Source organism: Pleurodeles waltl, chromosome 5 (assembly GCF_031143425.1).
Source record: "Pleurodeles waltl isolate 20211129_DDA chromosome 5, aPleWal1.hap1.20221129, whole genome shotgun sequence".
NCBI classification, from domain to species: Eukaryota; Metazoa; Chordata; class Amphibia; order Caudata; family Salamandridae; genus Pleurodeles; species Pleurodeles waltl.
This window is the reverse complement of record NC_090444.1, coordinates 1,705,365,783-1,705,390,585: the sequence shown is the minus strand read 5'-3', so window position 1 is coordinate 1,705,390,585 and position 24,803 is coordinate 1,705,365,783. Positions and strand designations below refer to the sequence as shown.

The window sequence follows — 24,803 nt, the reverse complement described above, 5'->3', positions numbered from 1 at the left end:
AGGGCATGGAGTCGAACTTGCAGGCCTGTGCACTCTGACCCTTGTCAGCTCATTTCAAAATGGTGGGTGGCGTGGCCTCCTGATACACTGGAGCTGCTCCTGACCGGGCTGCATGCCTGTCCCAGCATCAGAGACACCGCGCCCCAGCTAGGCCCCTCCCAGACACCTTCCAGTGGCTCTCGGTCTGGCTCGTTACCACGCTGGCCCTCGGTGCACGCCTTTGCCTGTGACCCACTCCTCAGTGCCTGGTGCTGCCACGTGACTTCTCCATGTCGTGCGGTGGCCTTTGAGTGAGTGACTGGCCTCCAGCTGTTGCCGATGGGTGAGTCTTCCTATGAGCCCCCTACTGTGCAACCCCGCTTCTACTATATGTCAAAGCCTATCTGCTGACTGCCCCTCAGAACTGCCTGTCGATGGGCGACCCTCAACAAGCATACCGGCCTCGACCATGGAGGCCCCCAGGAGCAAGAAAGAACGCTCGCTTAAAGACGTTATCCAAGACTCGCAGAGGCCCTGCAGGAGATAAATCTTCTGTGGCAGGCACTGACCATACGTAAGCCACTAGCGATGTCACCCTGTCTTGCGCCCTTTGCTTCTTTTCTGGAGGACCTCCAGATAGTCAAAAAAGGTCCCTCATCTGATCTCCGGGAGGTTCGGCATGACCTGGACAGCATCAGCGAAACTGTGGTTGCCTTAGAGGATAAGGACAACAAACGCAGCAAAGAAACTGAATATCTTCGTGAAATAATCTGGCTACAAGAGCAGCAAATTGAACTGCAGTTTCACGTTGAGGAGGTTATTACACCTTCCTTCTCCCCACTTGTTCCGAGAGAACTAGCGGAGTCCTATAGTAAAACATGGGGTCTAGCACAGGCCCCCGCCCTATATAGAAATAACGTGGGGTGGGATAGACAATCACCTTATCATGTAATTCCAATAAAGGGCGAACCTCAGCCGCAGTATCCTATCAAATTTGAAGAAAGGGCATCGGTTAGAAAAATTCTTACAAAATTGGAGTACCAGGGTGTAATTGAACCCTGTGTCTCGCCGATGAATAATCCCTTATTTCCAGTTGCTAAACCGGATCATTCATATAGGATAGTGGTGGATTACAGACACTTAAATGGACATACACGCACATATGCAATACAGAATTCATATAGCGCAGCGCTTATGAATAATATAGTGCGTAAAAAATACAAAACAGCATTGGATATCTCTAATGGATTTTTCTGCCAAAATATAGCGCCCGAAAGTCGGGACTATACCAGTTTCAGTGCGTTTGGCTCTCAGAAAAAGTTTTGTCGTTTGCCTCAGGGGTATAAGAATAGCCCAGGACTATTTTCGGCTCGTGTAACTGAAATTCTGCACGAGTTGGACCCTGAAGCGTTCTCATATGTTGATGACATATATTTGACAGACGATGAGATTCTGCAACATCTAAGGCGTGTAGCACGCATTGTTGTGGGGTTTGCTGAAATTGGCTATAAGTTTAATTTTAAGAAATCGAAGCTTGCCTTCCTAAGCGTCGTTTTCCTGGGATATGAGTTGTCGAGTGAGGGCAAGAGCTTAGCGCCACATTTTTAGGAGAAATGTGCTCTATTGCAGCCTCCTAATACGGTTCGGAAACTCCAGTCATTGTTGGGGTTTCTGAATTTTGGCAGAACTTACATTCCTGATTATGCTACACGTATAAAACCGTTATACGAGTTGATTCGCCCTAATTTTTCGAGTAGATTTTGGACGATTGAGCATACACATATACTACGGGATTTGCAAACTGATCTCTTAAAAGTTCAACATTTACACACACGGGACAATAAAACACATTTAGTCATCAGGGTGATACCTGGGGCTGTTGGGTTTACATATGTCACCTTTAATGAAGGTGAGACAGTCCCGATTGCATACAAGTCCCACTTGTATTCTGCTGCAGAACAACGATTTGCACAAACTGAGAAAATACTCACTGCAGTACAGATGGCTGTGATTAAAGAAAGACCTCTTGCCCAGGGCCAACGCATTGTTGTCGTTTCCCCGATTCCGGCCTTAGAGGCTGTTACAAAAGCGAGTGTTCCTAATTCGAAAGCTTTACACCCGCGATGGATAAGACAGCCACTGATGTAGATTACATATTTGACCCTAAACTGCAGACTCAAGAATTTCTTCAATATGAAATGGAGTACCCAGCTCCCGGTGGCACATTGTCTATTGACCAATATCAGGTGGTCATGTACACCGATGGCTCTGCGCAACCAGCGGTTAGGACTAAACAACAGTATTCTGCTGCATGTGCAGTGGTGAGCGGCACTATGGAGGGGGAAGTGTTCTGCCCCCGAAATACTTATACGCAGACCTTGGGAGATTGTACGGCACAGCTGGCTGAGCTCAAAGCTCTATTGTTAGCATTGGAACACGCGGATCCGGGGACTCTAACCTTGCTGGTCTGTGACTCCTACTACTGTGTTCAGTCTTTCAATGAATATTTACACTACTGGAGGTTGAATTGGTTCAGAGATTCTAAAGGCAACACCATTAAACACAAATTGCTGTGGGGTAAGGTTGCGAATCTGAAAGAAGCGCTTCCTAAAGTCCATGTTGTACATACACTTGGGCACCAGCGTGTTGGAATACACGTTGCTGGGAACACTTTGGCTGATGAAGCCGCGAAGTCGACAGTGGCTGTTGCCACTGTGGCCGCAGTGACTCGTTCGAGTTCAAAACCAGACACAGAGATTTCGGCTGCCATAAAGGCTACGGCTGATGGCACGCCCTTTCCTAAAGGATTCCCTTCTAAATATAGTTACTGCTTGGGTGGTACGGTTAATGCTGATGTTGATATTCCAGGCATTGGTGTACGTGAAATGCCCAATAAAATTGAGATGCCTCGATTAATTTCTGCAGCACATGAGGGGGTGGCATCTGCACATGCTGGTGTGGCTGCCACCATTTCACTATTAGAGGCTCGTTATTGGTGGGCTGGTCTCTATAAGGAGACAAAGCAGTATGTCCTTTGTTGTGACGTCTGTCAACAAATTAAAGCTTCGACAGCTAGACTCCCACAGCAGACGCCCCTTCTGATTTCAAATAAACCTTTACAGTGTGCGTACTTAGATCATTGTGGTCCACTAACGCCAGATAGTGCATACAAATATATTTTGGTTGCTGTAGATTCGTGCTCCAGATTTGTGTGGGTCTGGCCACAGCGTTCGGCTGATGCTCGGACTGTTATTAAAGATTTGCGCATCTTTGTCGATACATTTGCAGTTGCGGCTTTTCATTCGGACCAGGGCCCTGCTTTTGCCTCTAAGGCATTCAGGGACACCATGGCTTCGTTGGGGGTCCAACTCCAATTCTCATCTCCATTTCGTCCAGAGGGAGATTCCGACCAGGGAACCACAACTAGACGCTGACTGCCTCGTTGCAGATGCTGAACCAAGATCACAGGCCTTTGCTCAGGTATGAGGGCTGATGTCTCCCCAGGGATTCAGAAAGGCAAGTTAGAAGCTTAACATGCTGTGCTCGAAATAGAACTAGCAGAGGGAGAGTAGAAACTATTAAGCACCATGATAGCGTTGTTCTTTTTAATAAATTTGGGAAGCATGTGACGATAAAGGCAAATTCAATATAATGTCAATTTTTGAGAAAAAAAAAATAATCCAATTGTGAGACAGAAGCAATAGAAAGCAGGAGTTCCTCCACTTCGATATATGTCAAGATCGGAAGATCCACGCCAAAAAGTACCATGGAGCAGGTGTGTTCCAAAGCCCCAAAACCATGCAGGGCGGCACCCTGTGCAGGGCCTATGAATGAGACAATACCATCTTCCTCCAGGAAGGGAATCTCATAAACTGCCTCACGAAGCAAACGCAACCGTAGTACACAAGTCTGGGAATGAGCCCTAATCGGGAACATCAACAGATAAGGATCGACCACTGGAGGGCGCTGCAGCGAGAGACAGAGAGCCAGTGCATGTTCAAACGAGCACCAGAGGCACCGAAACACGGGTTGCACACAATCCAAAACCGGCCGGAATGTCAGAGACCAGTCAAACTCCAAATGTACCAGGAGTGTTGCTCTAAAATGCTGCAACATGCGTTCACGACATAGCTGCTCTGACGGGAGCATCAATATAGGATCTCGTCGTGGCAGGACAGCCATTGCGGAAGAATAGCAGCAATAGCAAGACTTCAGCCAATAAAGCCAAAGTAATCGGGAAACCCCCAAAAATGCTTCCGAAAATAGAGTGTATAGCCAAAGGTATTAAACCGAATATGGAAGAGAAGGTGTGAGCAAAACCAACACCAACGGCTTTGAAAAAATGTGCAATTCCAGCAGTGCTGGACGCATTAAATATACGTCCCACAAGTTCACCAAAGTGACTCGGAAAGTTAGTATTCAAAATGGACTGTATTTCCGCTGATTACTTTGCCACCTGAAGTGCATAGGTCTCGCTAGCAGATGTAAGGGCCACATGCTTTTGAAACAATAGAGCCTTTAGTCGACTCAACTTGTCGAAATTTACCTTGGAAGTAGCAATATGAGGCCAGATGTCTGTTACCTCCCTAATTTGAGTGGGGGGAAACAACACATTCCCGCAGCACGTAACGGCCTTGTTGACAACAACTACGCAAACTATTCCGGCACGCATGCCACAACCGTGTTCGCTGTTAAGAACAATGTAACTGCTGTTAGAAAGCACCTGGAAAGTGTTTTTAATAACTGGGACTGGAACTCCCTTCAGATAACAAGCTAAGTTAGCAATTGAAGCGTTACACGCCCCGTGCAAGGACAGCTGTTTACAAACCATGGAATGGCTGACAGAAGTTTCGCATTCGCTACCGCTAAGAAAAACCTCCCTCAAACCATTGATACATCTGTATAGAAAGGGAAGCTCCCACACCTCGTTTATGTAACTGTCTCCCAACCGTTCGTATCTACCCACCGGAATGTGCTTCAAACAAGAAGTAAATTGCAGAGTTGAGATAGGCAAATTAATAACCCCATGAATCAACCACTCAGCTGACGGAATCTCAGCAACCGTAAAAGGCAGTTTTTCCAATTTTTCAATATTTAACATAACATACGTCGCTTCCTTTTTAGCCATCAGCTGTTGTTGACGAGTCAAATTAAAGGAAACAAAGATCTCCCTGGCACGAATGTGCTGCCACGGAACGCGACCTGCCTTCAAGGTCTGTAGAGTCCAACCCAGCTGCATGATGGACCGCATCTGACTCTGCCCATGATATAAAGAAGACATATCTGATTTAATAATGTCTATAGCAGAGGAAACGATGTTGTCAATTGTGTAAACACGGTCTGAAAGGGTATGTATCCCATTATCCACAACAGACAAAGCCTGTATCAAATTTTCCTGATCAATTTGTCTCAACCGGGCCGCTGCCCCTTGTTGTGAAAGCTTCCAAATCTCATTATATACTTCATATAAAAAACGTTTCTTCCGTGGCCTCTTTGGTCCTGACAAAAAAATCTTGCAAGTCAGTATCATTAGACAGCAACGTGAGATGTGATTTAACTGCATCCAGCGTTGATGATTTTAACCATTACTGACAAAGCTTTTGCACGCTATATGTAGTTCTGATATCAGCATGTTCTGGTGATATGTAGCGAGGGTCTGCCCTACTAGCCCTGAACCCCCCTGAATAGGTGACAAAACGTTGATGACACCTATTAGTGTCTACAGGCCATAATAACTACCCGCCTGGATGTATCAATGAAGTGTTAAGCGTACCATTCTGGACCCAGTGTGTAAACTCACTAAACGTGGCATTAACATATCGCTGCCAATTGTTCAATTTGGAAGGGACAGGTATACCAGGCAAATTCAACTCTCTAATCGTCGCCAAGCCCAAACAGCTAGTCTGTTGTACTGTGTCATTGAGGAAAATCATCTGCACAGGGATAATACATGCCCTAAATAATGCGTCCCTGCCTTGCCTTTGCCAATTTTTCGTTCCCCAGACACTCTTTAAATCAACAGTCTTAAACCAATATTCATACCCCTCAACCGAAAGTTTAGATACAAACAAATTTGAATACAGCAATTTAGTAGCGGTCAATAACATTTGCTTATGAGCATACGGAGTAACTTTAAAATAGTAAGACTTAGCATTCTGTTGATTATGCCCAGAAAAATACGCAAATTTATCATAATACGTTTTAGAACTCCCCTGTGGAGGAGTCGGGCAATGTCCCATTGCACATAATCAAATATGGACTTAGGGCTACTTGCTTCATGAATAAAGTGGTGTCCATAATAGTTGTAGCAAAACATGTCACCATGATTATCTCTAAACAGGTAAGCATCTTCATCGTCATAGACAGGATAATATTGCAATTCTGTCAGCATAGAATCTACTGTCTTCACATCCCAATCATCAGAAACAATGCCTGGTATAACGATATCATTCATTGATAACTGCAGAACATATAGTATTTGAATCAATTCAGTGGGACAATATATATCAAACATTACTTTATCCCACACAATCCCATCCAGAATCGGTATTGCAGAAATGTGTACATTGGACAAGTCTCTTCGAACCATATGAGACGAAAAATGTGGTTTTAACACTGTCTCCACGTGCTCAATGTCAGATCGTTCAGGAAGAAAATGACCATGTATTACTAGAAAAAAGTAACCACAAATCCCAACCACAAAAAAGTCATTACAGCCATAAAAAGCCACAAATAGTTCCAAGAAAAACAAAATATGTGCGTTTAAGCCAACACAGCATCTTACGTGGACCTCGGATTGAAAATAGTGAGGACGAGGAGTCTGACACGGCATCATCAGTGTCGTTGAAGCAGCCAGATGCAGTTCTTGCAAAAGGTGCAACCGTGAACAAAGAAGCAGATGGAGGCTCTCGCCTTGGCACACTGTAAACCACATGTTCAGAAACATCAGTAGAACATACAGCAACTTGATCAAAAGATTCCAAATTAATCGACGTCTGTGGAACAATCGCAAGATCAGCTTCCACCCTCCCCAAGCTCGGAGAGGAAACCGCATCGGTGCAGATCACCTGCCGCGGGACTTCTTCCCCAGTAGTGAGAGGGATTCTGGAACTACTGGGTGTCCCTCTTGGTCTGCTGTGCAGAATCGGCCACATGTTGTAACTTGACATTATCAATGGAAACAAAGCGATTTCCTTTGGCCCCGTGCAGCGGCGGTAAAATCACAGTTCTCGTGCCGCTAACCCCTAACACAGGGACTGGTGCTCGATAAGAAGGACCAAATTCTTTCTTTACTGCAACCTTTTCACGCACTAGATCCCCAATCCTGGGTATCCAACCAGTAGGAGTTACTGGCTCATCCTTAATTCCTGAGGAGGCAGCACTTGCAGAAGAGTTATTGTCACGGAATTGTTGTAAATCCTGCAAAACAGTGACACGATCATTTGTCAAAGGGCGTATCTGCCGCCTCCACACCAGGACCATATAGATCAGGAACATACATTCGTGTTCCAAACAAGCACTCATATGAAGTACGACCCCCCAGGGACCTTCTAGGCAAGTTATTAAGTGCTCTCTGTACTCCATACAGTTGGGCTAGCCAACTACGACCCGTACCTATAACTCTGGCCGTTAAGGATTGCTTTAAATCACGATTTAAACGCTCCACGACAGAATTTCCCTCGGGATGAAATGGAGACGAGAATTGGAGTTGGACCCCCAACGAAGCCATGGTGTCCCTGAATGCCTTAGAGGCAAAAGCAGGGCCCTGGTCCGAATGAAAAGCCGCAACTGCAAATGTATCGACAAAGATGCGCAAATCTTTAATAACAGTCCGAGCGCTGTGGCCAGACCCACACAAATCTGGAGCACGAATCTACAGCAACCAAAATATATTTGGATGCACTATCTGGTGTCAGTGGACCACAATGATCTAAGTACACACACTGTAAAGTTTTATTTGAAATCAGAAGGGGCGTCTGCTGCGGGCGTCTAGCTGTCGAAGCTTAAATTTGTTGACACACGTCACAACAAAGGACATACTGCTTTTTCTCCTTATAGAGACCAGGCCACCAATAGCGAGCCTGTAATAGTGAAATGGTGGCAGCCACACCAGCATGTGCAGATGCCGCCCCCTCATGTGCTGCAGAAATTAATCGAGGTATCTCAATTTTATTGGGCATTTCACGTACACCAATGCCTGGAATATCAACAACAGCATTAAGCGTACCACCCAAGCAGTAACTATATTTAGAAGGGAATCCTTTAGGAAAGGGCGTGCCATCAGCCGTAGCCTTTATGGCAGCCGAAATCTCTGTGTCTGGTTTGGAACTCGAACGAGTCACTGCGGCCACAGTGGCAACAGCCACTGCCGACTTTGCGGCTTCATCAGCCAAAGTGTTCCCAGCAACGTGTATTCCAACGCGCTGGTGCCCAAGTGTATGTACAACATGGACTTTAGGAAGCGCTTCTTTCAGATTCGCAACCTTACTCCACAGCAATTTGTGTTTAATGGTGTTGCCTTTAGAATCTCAGAACCCATTCAACCTCCAGTAGTGTAAATATTCATTGAAAGACTGAACACAGTAGTAGGAGTCACAGACCAGCAAGGTTAGAGTCGCCGGATCCGCGTGTTCCAATGCTAACAATAGAGCTTTGAGCTCAGCCAGCTGTGCCGTACAATCTCCCAAGGTCTGCATATAAGTATTTTGGGGGCAGAACACTTCCCCCTCCATAGTGCCGCTCACCACCGCACATGCAGCAGAATACTGTTGTTTAGTCCCAACCGCTGGTTGCGCAGAGCCATCGGTGTACATGACCACCTGATATTGGTCAATAGGCAATGTGCCAGCGGGAGCTGGGTACTCCATTTCATATTGAAGAAATTCTGGAGTCTGCAGTTTAGGGTCAAATATGTAATCTACATCAGTGGCTGTCAAAGACATAGCCCATTGTATCCATCCCGGGTGTAAAGCTTTTGAATTAGGAACACTTGCTTTTGTAACAGCCTCTAAGGCTGGAATCGGGGAAATGACAACAATGCGTTGGCCCTGGGCAAGAGGTCTTTCTTTAATCACAGCCATCTGTACTGCAGTGAGTATTTTCTCAGTTTGTGCAAATCGTTGTTCTGCAGCAGAATACAAGTGGGACTTGTATGCAATCGGGACTGTCTCACCTTCATTAAAGGTGACACATGTAAACCCAACAGCCCCAGGTATCACCCTGATGACTAAATGTGTTTTATTGTCCCGTGTGTGTAAATGTTGAACTGCTAAGAGATCAGTTTGCAAATCCCGTAGTATATGTGTATGCTCAATCGTCCAAAATCTACTCGAAAAATTAGGGCGAATCAACTCGTATAACGGTTTTATACGCATAGCATAATCAGGAATGTAAGTTCTGCCAAAATTCAGAAACCCCAACAATGACTGGAGCTTCCGAACCGTATTAGGAGGCTGCAATAGAGCACATTTCTCCAAAAATTGTGGCGCTAAGCTCTTGCCCTCACTCGACAACTCATATCCCAGGAAAATGATGCTTACGAAGGCAATTTTCGATTTCTTAAAATTAAACTTATAGCCAATTTCAGCAAACCCCACAACAGTGCGTGCTACACGCCTTAGATGTTGTAGAATCTCATCGTCTGTCAAATATATGTCATCAACATATGATAATGCATCAGGGTCCAACTCGTGCAGAATTTCAGTTACACGAGCCGAAAATGGTCCTGGGCTATTCTTATACCCCTGAGGCAAATGACAAAACTTTTTCTGAGAGCCAAACGCACTGAAACTGGTATAGTCCCGACTTTCGGGCGCTATATTTTGGCAGAAAAATCCATACGAGATATCCAATGTTGTTTTGTATTTTTTACGCACTATATTATTCATAAGCGCTGCGCTATGTGAATTCTGTATTGCATATGTGCGTGTATGTCCATTTAAGTGTCTGTAATCCACCACTATCCTATATGAATGATCCGGTTTAGCAACTGGAAATAAGGGATTATTCATTGGCGAGACACAGGGTTCAATTACACCCTCGTACTCTAATTTTGTAAGAATTTTTCTAACCGATGCCCTTGCTTCAAATTTGATAGGATACTGCGGCTGAGGTTCGCCCTTTATTGGAATTACATGATAAGGTGATTGTCTATCCCACCCCACGTTATTTCTATATAGGGCGGGGGCCTGTGCTAGACCCCATGTTTTACTATAGGACTCCACTAGTTCTCTCGGAACAAGTGGTGAGAAGGAAGGTGTAATAACCTCCTCCCCAACCGGACAGTCGCGAACAAAGTCAGGTGGCCAATCTTGTTCGGCCAGCAGAACGTCATATGATTTTACCACATGGTCCCAAAAGATGGCGTGTACAATGCGGTCAATGTGTCCCCTTCTAATTGCAAAGTAATCTCATATACTCTATCAGGATCAGAGACACGCATATCTGCTGTTTCGACTTGTATGAAGTCATCAGTTGCTTTCTCCTCCAGATGCTCTAGAAGACTCCGGCGAACTATTGTGACCTCTGCCGCGCTGTCTAACAGTGCTAACGCCCATGTCTTGTTCGTCAAGAGAACTCTCTTCTTGAGTGGCATGTCTAACTGAGACTGCTGCCACCTTCTTCTTTTTAAATTGTTGCTTTTGTTGGAGTGGTTTCTCTTCCTGTTTAATAGAAACCTCCGTTGAGCGTTGTGATTCCTGTCTCAGTTTCACGTACTCAGATCTCCACTCTGACCGCCCACCTCTCTCACTTCTCTTGTCCGAGGAGTCCTGAAAGGAACGAGATTGGCGTGTATCAGTATATTGATATCTATCAGGCGTCTTCAAATTATCCCTATTCCTGAGATTATACCTATTCTGCGGGGTCTCCGGTTGCGGAGACTGTCCCCCATCTTTCTTAGGTGTTTTCTGTTTCTTTTCCCAGCGCTTTTTAGTACCCTCAGGTTGTTGTTGTTTAGCATTTTCTTTATTATTTTTACCCTGTAATTGGGGTTTTTGTGGTCTAGCCCCTAGGCTATCGCGACCAATACTAGAATATGTTTCTGCTATTATTCTCGGGAGTTCCCGTTCTTGATTAATCTGCAGAACGTCCCGAAGATGCATTCGCACTGCTAGTGCTACTGCCTCTCCCTTGAGATTACTCAAAATAATAGAAGAAACTGCGGCAAAATTGCCCATCAAGTACATGCCTAAATCTAAGGTGGGGGCAGCCCCATATTCATCTTGAGTTTGTTTAAGCACTTCCGGTAGATTAGCTAATGTTGGTGTACCGTGTGCTGTAGTGTAGAGCGCGGAAAACACCGTGCCCCAGGTATTACAAAGGTCCACCGGAGGACCATTCCATACGGCAAACACATCGTCAATATTCTATGTTTATCCTGAGGTCCCGTATGGGGAAATACTGCTTCCAGCGCATTAATTTTTTCCGCCAGCCAAAATGGAGTTTCCCCACGTTTAGCCGGTACCTTACCCATAACTGAGTGTACAGTGGCCGGATTGATACCCGGAACCACTGCCTGTGGGTGCACCGGAGCAGCACGCGCTGCATTCATATATAATGCCTGCATGACAAACTGAACCAGTCTTCTGTATGTAGTTGCTAAATCCATATATAAACGACGCACGTCAGCCACCGCCAAATTAGCAACCGCAGGATATGGTGTGTAAGTAGCCAATAAAGGCCAGGTCTGACCATCATTACTCAGTGGACCTAACCGTACTTGTGCTACTGTGTGTGGGAGGGCGGCATCAAGCCAATTATGGTGTTGTTGATAAGATAAAGGTATCTCTAAGTATGCATAAGCCCTGTACTGTCCAGGGACATTCGCAACAGTGTATTAGTGAAAAGTGTTTGTACCCCCATCGACTGCTGGAAACACGACCCAAGAATAAAAAAGTTCAGTTCTATAGGCTGCATGGGCGTCCACCTCAAAAGTGACCGGACCCCCCTGGACCGTCAGTCCCTGTGCTAATAGATGTCCCGTGAGCGGTTGGCGCATATTAATCGCTACGTGCACCACTAGAGGATTCGCCATCTAGAGAAAAAAACAGCACCTGGGCAGAGCAGAAGGCACACCAATAACGGGGTTTTGCCTTTCAAAGTTCAAGCTTGAACAACCAACCACTAAGTAATAAGATGTACCTATCCCGTGGCAGCGGAAATCCTCAGCCCCACGGACGTCTCCGCTTACGGAACCGAGGAGTCAAAATATATATGAGACCGAGAGAGTCAGCCGGACCCAAAAATTAGAGCCAGACCAATCGTTGAGGATCTTGAGAACCGTTCACCACGGAATAACATACTTATTATGCGGTTCCCATGGCTGCAGAGGACTGTGACTTAAGTGAGTACGTAGAAACCCTCTTCCTACTCATTCTGGGAGACCCAGTGGAACGGAGGTTTGCAGTTGGACTGGCTCCCCAGAGTCGAAATGCCAAACCCCCCAACATCACTCCCCATCCCCCGATAGCCTAGTCTGTGTACATGATTTTCAGATCAGTCAATCCTACACAAAGCTCGAGCTCAACATCCACTCCAATTCGGGGCATTTATATGACCTGACCCAGTAGCCATGGCTTCGGAGAGACAATCGGTTATAGATATGCGCTCTGTGACATGGCCAATCTTGGACTCAATAATGGCAGGGATCATCCTCTGCTAGGGAATACAAGCGGTTGGTGCTCATACAGGTGGGAATGGGAAGGTGACGTTCCTGGACTCCTCACCCAACTTCGTCATGTCTTGCAGTAGGGGCTGTTAGCCGCTCGCTGAGGCTCCGTCCCTCCTGGAACTCTGCCCGCTGAGCGCGCACTTTTTCCCACCTATCCATGTTTGATGGACCGATACCAGATGTTGTTTATGTTCTCTGTTTATCATTTACTTTTACACTCTGACAGAGGACTACACGATGTTTGGTGCAAACTACACCAGGGACTATACATTCTACTCAGCTGCCCTCAAGATGTACGTCTGAATCCATCCCTTTTAATCAACTTTGCCCCTACTCGGTATAACCACTGACATATCCATCACCCCCCTTCACTCTCAGATCATGCACCAATGTCACTCTCACATACAGTGGCCCTGCTAAGACCTCAGAATCCCCTATTGCGCTTACAAGACTCGCTGCTTCAACCTCAAGCCAATGTTGCCTCCATCAGAGTGGGCATCGCAATATACCTCAAACCAACGACGACAGGAAGACCAGTGATGACGGGAAGACCTCCCTTCCCTCTCTATGGGAGACCTTGAAGCTGGTGATCTGAGGAGAGCTCGTTGCAATCTCGGCAGCCAAGAACCACCACCGCAGAAAGCAACTAGGTGCTCTTGAGCTGCAGGTAACTGAGCTTGAAACCATACATAAACGCATGTGCACCCATAGAATATGGCAGGAGCTGGGTGCGCCCTTCTCAAGTGTCTTGACTTTAAGAGGAATACGCCGTGGTCCGTCTTAAGCATAAATTCTACTTGAGCAGCAACTGGTGCAGTCGCATGCTAGTGAACCGCCTCAGCTACAAGATTTATGTGGGGTTGAGGAAAGCAATTCATATTGGCCCAGACACTGAAGAACACTCTGTGGATGAAATTGCTATAGCTTTTTGGGATTTCTGCAGTTCTCTCTATGCTAATACGGATAGCTCTGGTAGCTCACCTCTGTTACCTTCAAGAGATCCCGATCACTACTCTTCCTGCCAGTGAAGCCTCAACAGTGGAGCAGCCCAGATATTAAATGTACCATCTTCCTCTTGTTTAAGAGCCTCCAATACCCAATGGTTTATTTAAACTGCTTCAGTGGATTTCCTTGCCCTACATGCAGTTAATGTTAGTGCAATCTGTTAGAGAATGTTGCTTTCTTACACACTTCCTCACATTTGCCAGTTTTTCAGAACAGCAATTATGCCTCACTTTGTAACGATGAAGAAACTGAGAATCCTAATGCAAATTAAACATTTATTTTGATTTTCTTTCAAACAATACTAATGATTGTTTATTAAGGAATACGAATATACTGACAAAAATAAAAATCAAGTGCAGATTAAATGGAAAATACATATGCATGCACTGCAGTTGATATACTGCAAAGCATAATGAAATAACACTAGCAGATTAATGACAATCATGTGCAACAAATAGACTCTTATATGAAGTTATCACTATCCATTAAACAGCACACTGGTTGGAACCATTTTCCCCAGCAACTTTACTTCTCTAAATGATTTCACTGCTACTGTTTAATGCATACTCAGAAAAATTAATAATTAACTGAAATTTGGAATATACTTCTTTCTTGAAATGTTATGCACCTATAGCTGTTCTAAAAGAGATTGATCGATAGAATGCTGAAGCAAACACAATACCTCCTTCAGAAAATGAGTCCGAAGAAGGAAGATATGTATTCTGGGTATCTGTGTTTAAAAGGATGTAATTAATCCTGTCTGAATACTGTCAGTTCCAACATTTCAGTTCCTTTGCTGTTCACTATCTTATTTGTAAGAGCTTCTTTTTTGATAAAGCACAAAAGTAAATCCTGGTACTATAACCACAGAACCTTACAAACTGCCCTAATTTGTTGTAAAGAAAGTATTACTTAAAGGATAACAACATAGGAAGAAAACCAGGACAATGGATACTAATCACTTATGGTTGATAAATGTATTAGTTGAATTTTCATAGTTGAAGTTGAATCTGGAATTTTGGTCAATTTCCTCTTCTGTGTGTGTGATATCTACTTTGATTTTCCTAGCAGGTTCATATTTTGAAAACAGAATTCCACAGATGGTCTTTCAGGTTGTCAATTATCAAGAATATATTCTTCATATATATTATTTCCCAACTTACTTTGTACACTTGAGTTAGGACATTGGTTATATGTGCAAATGTCCGTCTTAATTTTCTTCCCTCCTTAAAAAAAAATCCATATCCTTACTTTCCATCTGCATACCCTAGTTGAAACACTGCTTGTTTCTTAAGTTGATTCTGGGCAGTCTTGGCGTGGTCTCAAATTCTCTTACCTAGTTGTGGCTGATGCTTGATGCAGATGAAGGGCTAGTTACAACTAATGAACCTTACAGGACATGCTACATTGAATGTCTCTACCAGCTTCCCAGAGGTTTAAGATCACATCTTACCGATTGAGCTGTTAATGGTTTAATTGCATCCTGGCTGGCCAATAACGCAGCACAATGGCATTATTAGGGTTTTGGTAGTTAATAAATATATGAAAATGCAGAAACAAACACACCATCTCCTTCAGAATGCAAGAGTTAGAAACAGGTGTTTTTTCAATCTCAGTAATTTACCTTAATCACGTTTTACACAATACCACCCTGTGTCCTTTCCATTCAAAGATAAATCAGCATACCAGTGATATTGGTTATCTGCTTCCCTGTTTCAACACAAGTTATTTAAACGTTCGCATTTTAACATTCTTTTGATTTTAATGATTTTTTTTTAGTAATATTCTTTACAGTACCAATAATCTCCAATATACCCTCCTTCAGAAGCAATAAATGTAAAATATGTGTCTAAGTTGGGGTTTTACGTACTATGTTTAGAACATCTGCAAATTAAAGTCAAATATTAAATAATTTATTGGTATAAAAAGCTCCTACCTCACTGTTTAAAGGGGATCTTGCAGAACGTGTTCAGGGAAACAGATAGTCTAACAATATCTGTTTAGCAACCAAGTTCGAAATTTATGGTAACATAGTAGGACTCGAGGTCATTTTCTTTATTTTTTATTTTATTATTATAAATAAACTCCAGGAAACACATTGCTAGTTCTAGTGAGTACATTTCATATACTATCCTTGCTGTCCATGTAATTAGGTCATTATTTGTTGGTGTTGGCTTTCTCCCTCTATATCACTGGATCCAGTTTCCTCTGCACCCAGAAGCAGCCTCAGGGGTGTATGGTCTAAGACATTACTTAGAAAAATGTTTTTTAGTTTTAATTTTGTTCTGTAAGACCCCTGAGAGCTAGGTCTACCCCTAACCTTGAACATCCCCCTCTTGGCTAAGCATTTTCTTTGATATTGTGGTAGTTCACGCTTAAGCCTTCATAATGTTTTTTCCACAAAGGATATCCTGGCTAAATGTGAATCCTTTACCTGCCCACATTTTGTGTTTCTTTCGGGAATAGATGTGTTAAAAAAAAATAGAGTTTTACAATTTTCTAAGTGGTTGTCAATATTTCCTATTTATGCAGTTTTTATCTACATGAAGGTTTTTTGGGAAAAGTTGTGGAACCTATAGGTGGATCTGGAATGCACTAAATTTCTGAGAAGTAGACACAAATATGAATTGAGCAAGTGGCTATTGGTGTAGCTCGCTCATGGTTTTCTCAGAGAAACTAATTGTTGTAATCAAAAACAAGTGAACATAAATAGGAAAAAATAAAAAAAGGGTTATAACTTTCCTTTTCTAGTCATCCCCACTCGCGCCCCCACTTCCTCAAAAGGCCATTCTTAAAAAAAAAAAAAGTAATATATCATAGCATTTGTCAGATTATGTTGGATTGCAGGGATACAGAGTGTTTGTTTGTCCAAACACGATACCCAGAACAATAGACCCAGCTGCAGCTTTTAATGATTTTTCATTGTGTAATGACCATGCATCAATTGGTATGGTAAACTATAATGGGTATGAAAAAAAGTTATGCTTTCTTTTTTTTTTAAATGTTCCCAAGATAATTTGTTTAGGATTAGTGTTTTTTGTGCAACTCTGAATTTGGAGTTAACCATAATATCATGTGATTGAGGGGTTGAGGATGTTTAAAAAATGTGTTCCTTCTTGCACACTGACTTATGCTTGGAAGCCAAAACCTGGAGAAATTCAGTAGGTAATAATTGTTATGCTATTCTGTGTTCAACACTTCTTTCAATAAAAGGATAACCAATTTTAGTGGGTGGGCCTGTTATCCACAACAGGAAAGCCCAACAGATTCAATGAAAACATTTATTTTTCCATTGAAATCTTGCTTACAATTCTCTTCTATAAAAGTCCTCCTGGCAATCCTTAGTGCATACAGAAAATATCCTTCACAAACCTCTTTTTTCAAAATCGCGATCATCAAGGATTTTTTTGAGAGGGTTTGAAAAAGGTCTTTCCTCCCATTAAGCGTTCTTCTCCTTCATCGGAGTTAAATGTAGTCCTCTCACACCTTATACAAGATTACTTCGAACCCATAAATAAGGCCTCTCTCCAACACTTGAAAAACCGCTTTGCTGGTAGCCATTACATCTGCCCTCAGAGTTAGTAAAATCCAGGCACTCTGTTCACACGAACCATACACAGTGTTTAATTCTAACAAAGTAGTCATGAGGACTCATCCGAAATTTCTCCCAAAGGTTATTTCGGATTTCCATGTCAATCAACCTATGTCCTTGCCTGCATTTTTTCTGAATCCTTCTACTCCAGCGGAAAGATCTCTATATTACCTGGATGTGAAACGAGTTCTCAAATTCTACCTTGCCAAAACCTGAAGAATTCGCAAATCGGACCAATTGTTTACCATCTAAGGTCCTCTTTGCGCAGGCTTATTCACCTCTAAGCAGTCCATTTCACGATGCATAGTGTCGTGTATTTTATTATGCTATCAAAAAAAAAAAAACACTACCTACTAGACCAAAAGCATACTCTACTGCATAATATTCCTATATCAGAGATTTGCAAAGTGGCACCCTTAAAGTCAGTTCATACATTCACTAAACACTACTGCCTAGATTCAGACGCTAGAGCAGACGCTGAAATAGGGCAGGGTTCCCTCACAAATTTATATGCATTACGTGCTCCTTTTCCCCACTCTCCGTAGGGATGGGCTTCCTATTCTATAGTGCTTATGACTATACATGGAAATCCGGTATGAGAAGGAACGGTTTCTTACCTGTAACTCCAGTTCTCTTGTATGGAAATTTCCATGATAAGTCGTAAGCAACCCTCCCTCTTCCCCAGAAGAACAGACCGAAGTATCAATACAAACTGTACAAGTCTAATGTTGCCTTCAAAAGAACTGAAGCAACTGCCAGTAGCTGTGCATGATGGGATACTGGTGATCTGAGTTCTTGAACGCACAGTATCTTTTTTTTTTATTTTTAACTATATAATGCCAGCCTATAGGACTACTCTGTCGTCCCCTCTTATCTCCATCATGCAAAAGGGGTTTGTGAGGGAGATTCATTTTGTTAAATTATTCTCAAATTATAATGTGCTAGCCCTTGTCCTTATTTTAAAATGTAGAATTCAGTCAGCATAGCCTATGTACATAGGCTGCATTATCTGTCCTCTTCTCAAGTGACTTTGCAGGCCTTCCTGAAGAAAGGTGAAAACTTTCACTTAAGAAGATATTTTGAAAAAGTGCGCCCTGCACGTGGACGGGACTATTCTGTGCTTATGACTTATCAAGGAAATCCCCTATGAGAGAACTGGTGTTACAAGTAAGAAATTGTTCCTTCCTCTGGTTCTGAGGAAAGTTTGCCCAGACCAGGCCCAAGACATAATGATAGCTCCAAATAGGCTGAGAAGTGGTACGCAGACCTCCTTCGCTCCGCTCTGTCTCCCCCACAGGGCAGGCCTCCTCTGCTGTCCCAGGTGCAAATTTTACACCACATCTCCAGAGCCTGCACCTAAACGCCTGGAGATTGAACAGGGCAACCTAAGTTTCTTTTCTGTAACCCCTGAAGTGGTGGATGTTATTTTATCGGCCAGGCAACACTCTACCAAAACTGGCTATGCTGGTAGATGGGCCAAGTTTGTCAAATGGTGTGAGGACAGACATGTTGACCCTTTAAAGGCCAGTGCAATTTGCTCTTTCCTTGGCACAATTAGGTTGTGCAGTTGCGACAGTGAAGTACTATTTGTCTGCACTGTCAGCATTTATTTGTTTACCTGACCAACCCTCTTTAAGTCCTCTATAGTTTTAAGGTTTCTTAATGGTTTGACTAATTTGTTTCCTCCCACTCCATTTATAATGCCTCTGTGAGATTTAAATGTGGGTTGATCGTACCTGATGGGTACACCTCTTGAGTAGTTGCCTGGTAAGGCTCCTGACAATAAAGTCAGTTTTTCTGGTAGTGATCATGTTGGCTAGATGTGTTAGTGAGCTACAAGCTCTGAGTGTAAAACCCCCGTTTGCCACAAGTAGATGCATCCATCAGAAGAATAAATTACATACCTTTGGTAACACTTTTTCTGGTGTCAACCTGTGGATTCCTCACTGACCCATCCACCTCCCTCTTGCCTGTCTTTATATACCCAGAAGGAATGTGTCTGTGTATATGATATGTATGTTGTTGATTGTAAATACAGAATGTATGTTTACATGTATAATTGCGTACAAATCATTGTTTCGAATGTGCAGCGAGCCCGAGTCTGCCCCTTAGTTTTTCAATGCGTATCCCTGGTGCCTAGTAGACTTTCTGTTCCTGGAATGGCCTGAGTAAGTGTAAACCAGTCTGTGGCCCTTCCCGGGCTGGGCAGAAAGACTATTTGACCTATTAGTGAATGAAGGTAGTTGGCCTTTCAAAGCCTTTTCACCCCCTTAGAAAAAATGTCTTGTGGTTAGTGGAAGCATCACTGCCTGGGGACCACCCTCCTGTGGCAGTCCCCAGTCTGGAACAAGTAGGGAGCATTACAGCTGGAAAGGAAAGTCTCCCATCCTATCCCATAACCACCCCCACCCTCCCCATTTTCCTATATCCTGTGCAGATTGGTGCTCAGGCTCTAGCAATGTGCCTGAGCACCAGTTACACTAAATCCCAAACTCTTAGACTCTGGGTCAGTTTCAGTGCTGTCATTCATTTATGCATGGTGTGCTGTGCATCACTGAGATAAAAAAGAAAATACATTCCAGGCTGCAGGGGCATTACCAGGCCAAAGTTGCAGCATAAATATGGAATCCCCCGTGTATGACTACCGGGGCAATTTCTTGCCCGTAATGCATGGACATGAAGTTCACGTTCTCCACACGTGGAGTTAGTGTGTAGTTTTTAAGTGGTTAAACGGTTTCTTATTTATATTTATTTTATAGAACACATGATGAGTTTGGTATGTTGTTGATACTGCAATTTCCAATATATTGAAGATCAAGAAATGGTAAAGAAAGGGCTGGCTTTGTTATGTAACTGTACACATTTTTATTCAGACTATCAGTCTTACTAGAATTTGAGGCTGTAAAGGGATATATTGGTGGCTGACAGACTTTTTGGTTTGCGGATGCTACACTCTAGAGAGCATAGCGGTGAGTCTGCCTCAGGTCTGTTTTATTTGCTGAATCTTGGGGCTCTCGCTATCATTTGGTAGAAGTTTGAAGTTCTACCAAATGACAGCGAGAGCTCTAAGCTTAGCTTGGACAACATCAAATTCCCTCACTTATGGCCAAGGAGTAATGTACTTTAAATAGTTGAAGCCCTCTTTTACTGTGCCTTCTGTCCACCCTCTGTTGATCACGTGTATACGGCTGCGTGTTTTTCAAGAAAAGGAGTGGCCTGTTCCACACTTCCAACCTGGGAGGATAGCACGTGCCCTAGGAAACATGATGAAAGAGATCATTCTCAGTTTTTGGAAGTGTTTTCTTTTTCAGAGAGTATTTCCTTAATGCAAATCTGGGTGCAGTATTATCTTGCACATATAGTTTTTGTAGGCTAATTATTCTCTTTGAAAAATGGTCCTGAATATGAAAATGTTTGTTGTTTGATATGCGATCTAACATTAATACAATTGTGCTTTAACAAAAAAAAAAACTATTTTATTTTGCTTGTTTTTGTAGAGCCTAGCGTTTTAGGTCTCAACTCTCCTGTTACTCCTGTCTCTCCTGTACTGTCACCGGGAAATGGAATTGAATCTGTATCTCAGACACAGCCAAAGAAGATTCGAGGAGTGGGCTTGGGAGATATTTTTAAAGAAGGTGGTGTGAGACTCAAACCTAGGATCTCCAGTTCGGATGTCGAGGACAAAAAACTGGAAAGGGTATGTAAGTTATAGTAATCAGTAAACCCAACAATAAAATATATTCATGTATGTCTTTCAACTGCTTCTTTCCAGTTGCTAGTATTAGAGTCCAGATTAGGCAGCCTCACTTCCTGTCCTCTGCCTTCTGCTTGGGGTGCACTAAAGTGGCTTAGCCTATGGTACTCTTGTTAAGTGCATTAGCTATGTAATCTTAGCCGAGTTACTTACTTCAAGGTTGGGCATCTTCCAGAGACGGAGACAAAAGGCCAGTACCTTCTCTAGTAATTTGTCTGCATTACCTAGGGTGACATTAAGATCCCTATTGTAATTGCAGTATTAGTACTATGTTACAGATACTCTTTGGTAAAAGAAAGGTTCAAAGATTCTTTGCCTTTAACAGCATGGTTCCAGCACTGCTTTTGATTTGCTTAGTGTGATTTAGTAGCATTTGGTCTGGAACAATTATCAGTAGTGTCCAACTTTGTGAGCTTCTGTGGGAGGATGTAGACATACCTACTTCAAATAAATGTGGTTTCCTATGTCTGTCCAAGTCACTTGTAACAATTGGCAGTACTGTTGAAGTTGAATCTTCATTTCCTGAAAGGATGTGGTCCATGCCCATTGCAAGATAGCATGCATACATGCTTATTTCAAAACCTGTTAGAAATAAGCTAATAAACTAAATGCTCATGTGAAAGGTCGGAGGTGTATAGTAAGGAGCTGGAAGTAGGGGTTTAGCGACATCAGCAGGCTTTGCTTTAAACGATCCCTTAATCATTTCTTGGACTGGTTCAATATGTATTTAGCATTCAGTACATGTATCTAACCAGAAATCTGCTTCTTCAGTTAAGTATTAAGATATTCTTGCTTCTCTTTAAGTAGAGGTTTGCACATACAACATAGCCCTGTACTTTTCATATAACTTGAATTTTCATGGGGCACAATTCCTATTATCAAAGATTTAATTAAGGAAAAATCTGAAGTTTAAGTGATTACTGTGTCAGGATTGTGCCAGGTCTTATTTGCTGGTGTCAAGTTCAATAAAAAGATGTGTTAATCAGCCACCAACACCTCTGCTAGATACACGTGTCAGCGAGTAGCAGTAGTTATTTTTTCTATAATGTTTGGAGAGGCCTGAACACGGCTTTGTACAAAACTCAATAACTCCATTTATGGTGGTGTGGAGGGTAGAGGTGATGGCCTGGATGCTACTTAGTAACTTGCTCTTTCTTGGACAGTGTATATGTGGAATGTGTTAACAGAGAAAACACAAAGCTGCCCCTGTTGTTCCACATGCATTCAGAAACAATGTAAGGATTTTCATCCAATAAGTTTTCAACCTAATGCACTGCCCATATACTGAAAAACATATTTTCAGGAGTTTTGCTGTAATGTGGTGCTGCCAACAAGCACTTATGTACGAGCATTGCATTACTTCACCTTATGTGGGTGCAGGCCAAGCGTATGTAGCATTGATGTAAACAAGACACCACTGTTAAACCTATACTGAACCTTCTGGGCATTCACACTCCGTTGTAGTCGCAATGTCCCACGTCCTTATTTCTTGCAGTCTTTGAATTGCTGAGCCCTACTCACAAGGAACTTCTGTAGAGCCATAGAAGTATCTGGTCATGTCCGAATTGATGGAATCATCATCCTGCTAGTTTGCATTTCATCTCACTTGTTCAAACGTTGACTCTTGGGTTCATGTATTCTTTCCCAAGTGTCTTAACTATAATGATCACACCTAGTCACTTGGCTTTTTAAAGATGTTCAATCACTGATAAAAACACAAATGTTGAAAACGTTTTTTATTATCAAAGGAGCAAAGACATCTATTGATCCTATTCCCTAATAAAAGAACCCCCAGAGTAGGAGTTTAGGCCATCTTGGACCTAAAACCCCCGAATAAATTCATAAAGGTGGAAATCATTAGAATGCTGGTCTTTTATTATCCACAGTTGCAACAATGGGCTAAATTGGTCAACCCCCACCCCCTTGTTACTAGACCTCCAGTTGAGATGACATTTTATTTATTTCGATCTGCAGTTTCTTCTCCAGTTTACTTGATCATGTTGTTTTCCTAAACTATTACTACAGCAAACCTGTTGAAGATTATGCAACTGGAAGGAAGATTACCTCAGTTATACAGCACCTCACTGTAAAAGCTCATCACCCCCTCACATATGAGACTGCATGTATTGACGAAGGTTTTGTAGTCGTGACAGACAGACCTACAGATTTGTCATTCTTCACTCTGCATGCTATCAGCCAGGCACCATAAGTGTCTTTCCCCATGAACTTGGAAACAGCTGCCACTGTTGGGCTTAGCAGTGATGTGGTTGTCTTTGGAGAGGGGAGTGAGAGGATATTGCAGTGTACTCCCAGGTGGGTTCCTGAAGTCATTCACAACCCAAGGGTGACACTGAGGCAAGCAGCACCCACTCTTACTGAAGAAGCTCATTTACTTGCTAGTAGTACGTTTGTGAGTGGTAGAGAGTGAAGCCAGATTATATTTTTAGATGATATTTTAAACTGTCCAAATGAATGAGTGATCTAAACAATGTGCATAAAAATTAGACAGCAGAATTACTGAGAAAGATACCAAGTACTTTTGCTGCTGACAGCAGAGTTAAAAAAAAAAATTAAAGGTGGCAATAATCTTGAAAGAACAGTCTGTAATGAAGGCTAAGTGAAAACTTGGAATGTAGATAACATCCATAAGCATCCATTAGGGCTGCATTAAAAACAGAGAGGCATAATTAATCCTCACATCAAACAGCAAGCAGGCGGAAACAAACAGTGAGAGAACAATAAAGCTACTGATCATAAACTGCAAGTAATTTGGAAAAAATATTAACTTTGTAGCTCAAAAGCCACATATAAGAAACTGCAGATGTAAAGACTTTAATGCTCATGGATTATTATGCAATAATTCAATGTCATAAGCGAGACTGAATCATTATGATTGGCAGAGCATTGTGAACCAGAAGAATAATACGATAAATATATTTCACAATCTGGAACACACATCAGTAATTATGTACATCATGACCAAAGTGGCAATGAGTGACCTCCAGACAGCACCTTTTCTGAATTATTACTGCTGTCACTCCTAATCTCACCAATCGTCCAAGAATCAGACAGCCAGATAATTAAACCAGCATTGCAGTTTCCTGGGGTTGAATTTAAAATCTGTATCTGAAGAAGAAATTAACTTCGGTAAACATTACACGGCTGGAGGTCTAGTGGTGCCCTCTGACAGATCTGCCAGGCTATGTCTTGTTTGTGATAATTTGCAGGCATGGCAATATATCCTGAGCTTTGAGAAACAGTCAAATTTCAGCACTAAATCATGTTGTCACCTATAAACTGGTGCATCAAGGTAGCATTATATAATCTAAAAATTATGCAAACGTTAGTATGATATACGGAGTCAAAATTTATCAGAAAGATGCATATTTGAGGAACGTGAGACTCCTACTCCATAAAAATCATCACACTCAAACCTACAGTCCCTGCAAACATGAAGAAATGAGAACTATCTAGTGGGCACAAATGGGAACAAAACAACTGAAACTAAAACAGATGTTACGCTTACCTTACTGGCCTCGTAACACTGATGATCCATACTGAGAAATGTAGCTGAACTAAACAAGGAATCTGACCTCTGCCGCAGAATGGAGAAGCAAGAGAATTGAAGCAAAGCTAGAAGACAACAGCCAGAGGTGCAGTCTTCTTTCACAACATAAATAATTTAATGGGATATGCCTTGAAAGAACAATTCCACAAATACTAAAATTCGAACTTGAAATTCACGAGAGTATATGCTGCTTCTAAGACAGCTCTTGACCTTTTATTATGAATAATGTTTCTTA

The 24,803-nt window shown here is 42.6% G+C and overlaps 1 protein-coding gene across 1 annotated transcript in view; it reads left to right on the top strand.

Annotated features, from left to right (window-relative positions):
- The window catches only part of CD2AP (CD2 associated protein), a 470,782-nt gene that overhangs the window by 221,864 nt on the left and 224,115 nt on the right, over positions 1–24,803 (top strand). Inside the window, exon 6 of the mRNA XM_069236053.1 lies at positions 20,744–20,943. Within this exon, the coding sequence (XP_069092154.1) occupies positions 20,744–20,943 (200 nt within the window). The remainder of the gene's footprint in view (positions 1–20,743; positions 20,944–24,803) is intronic.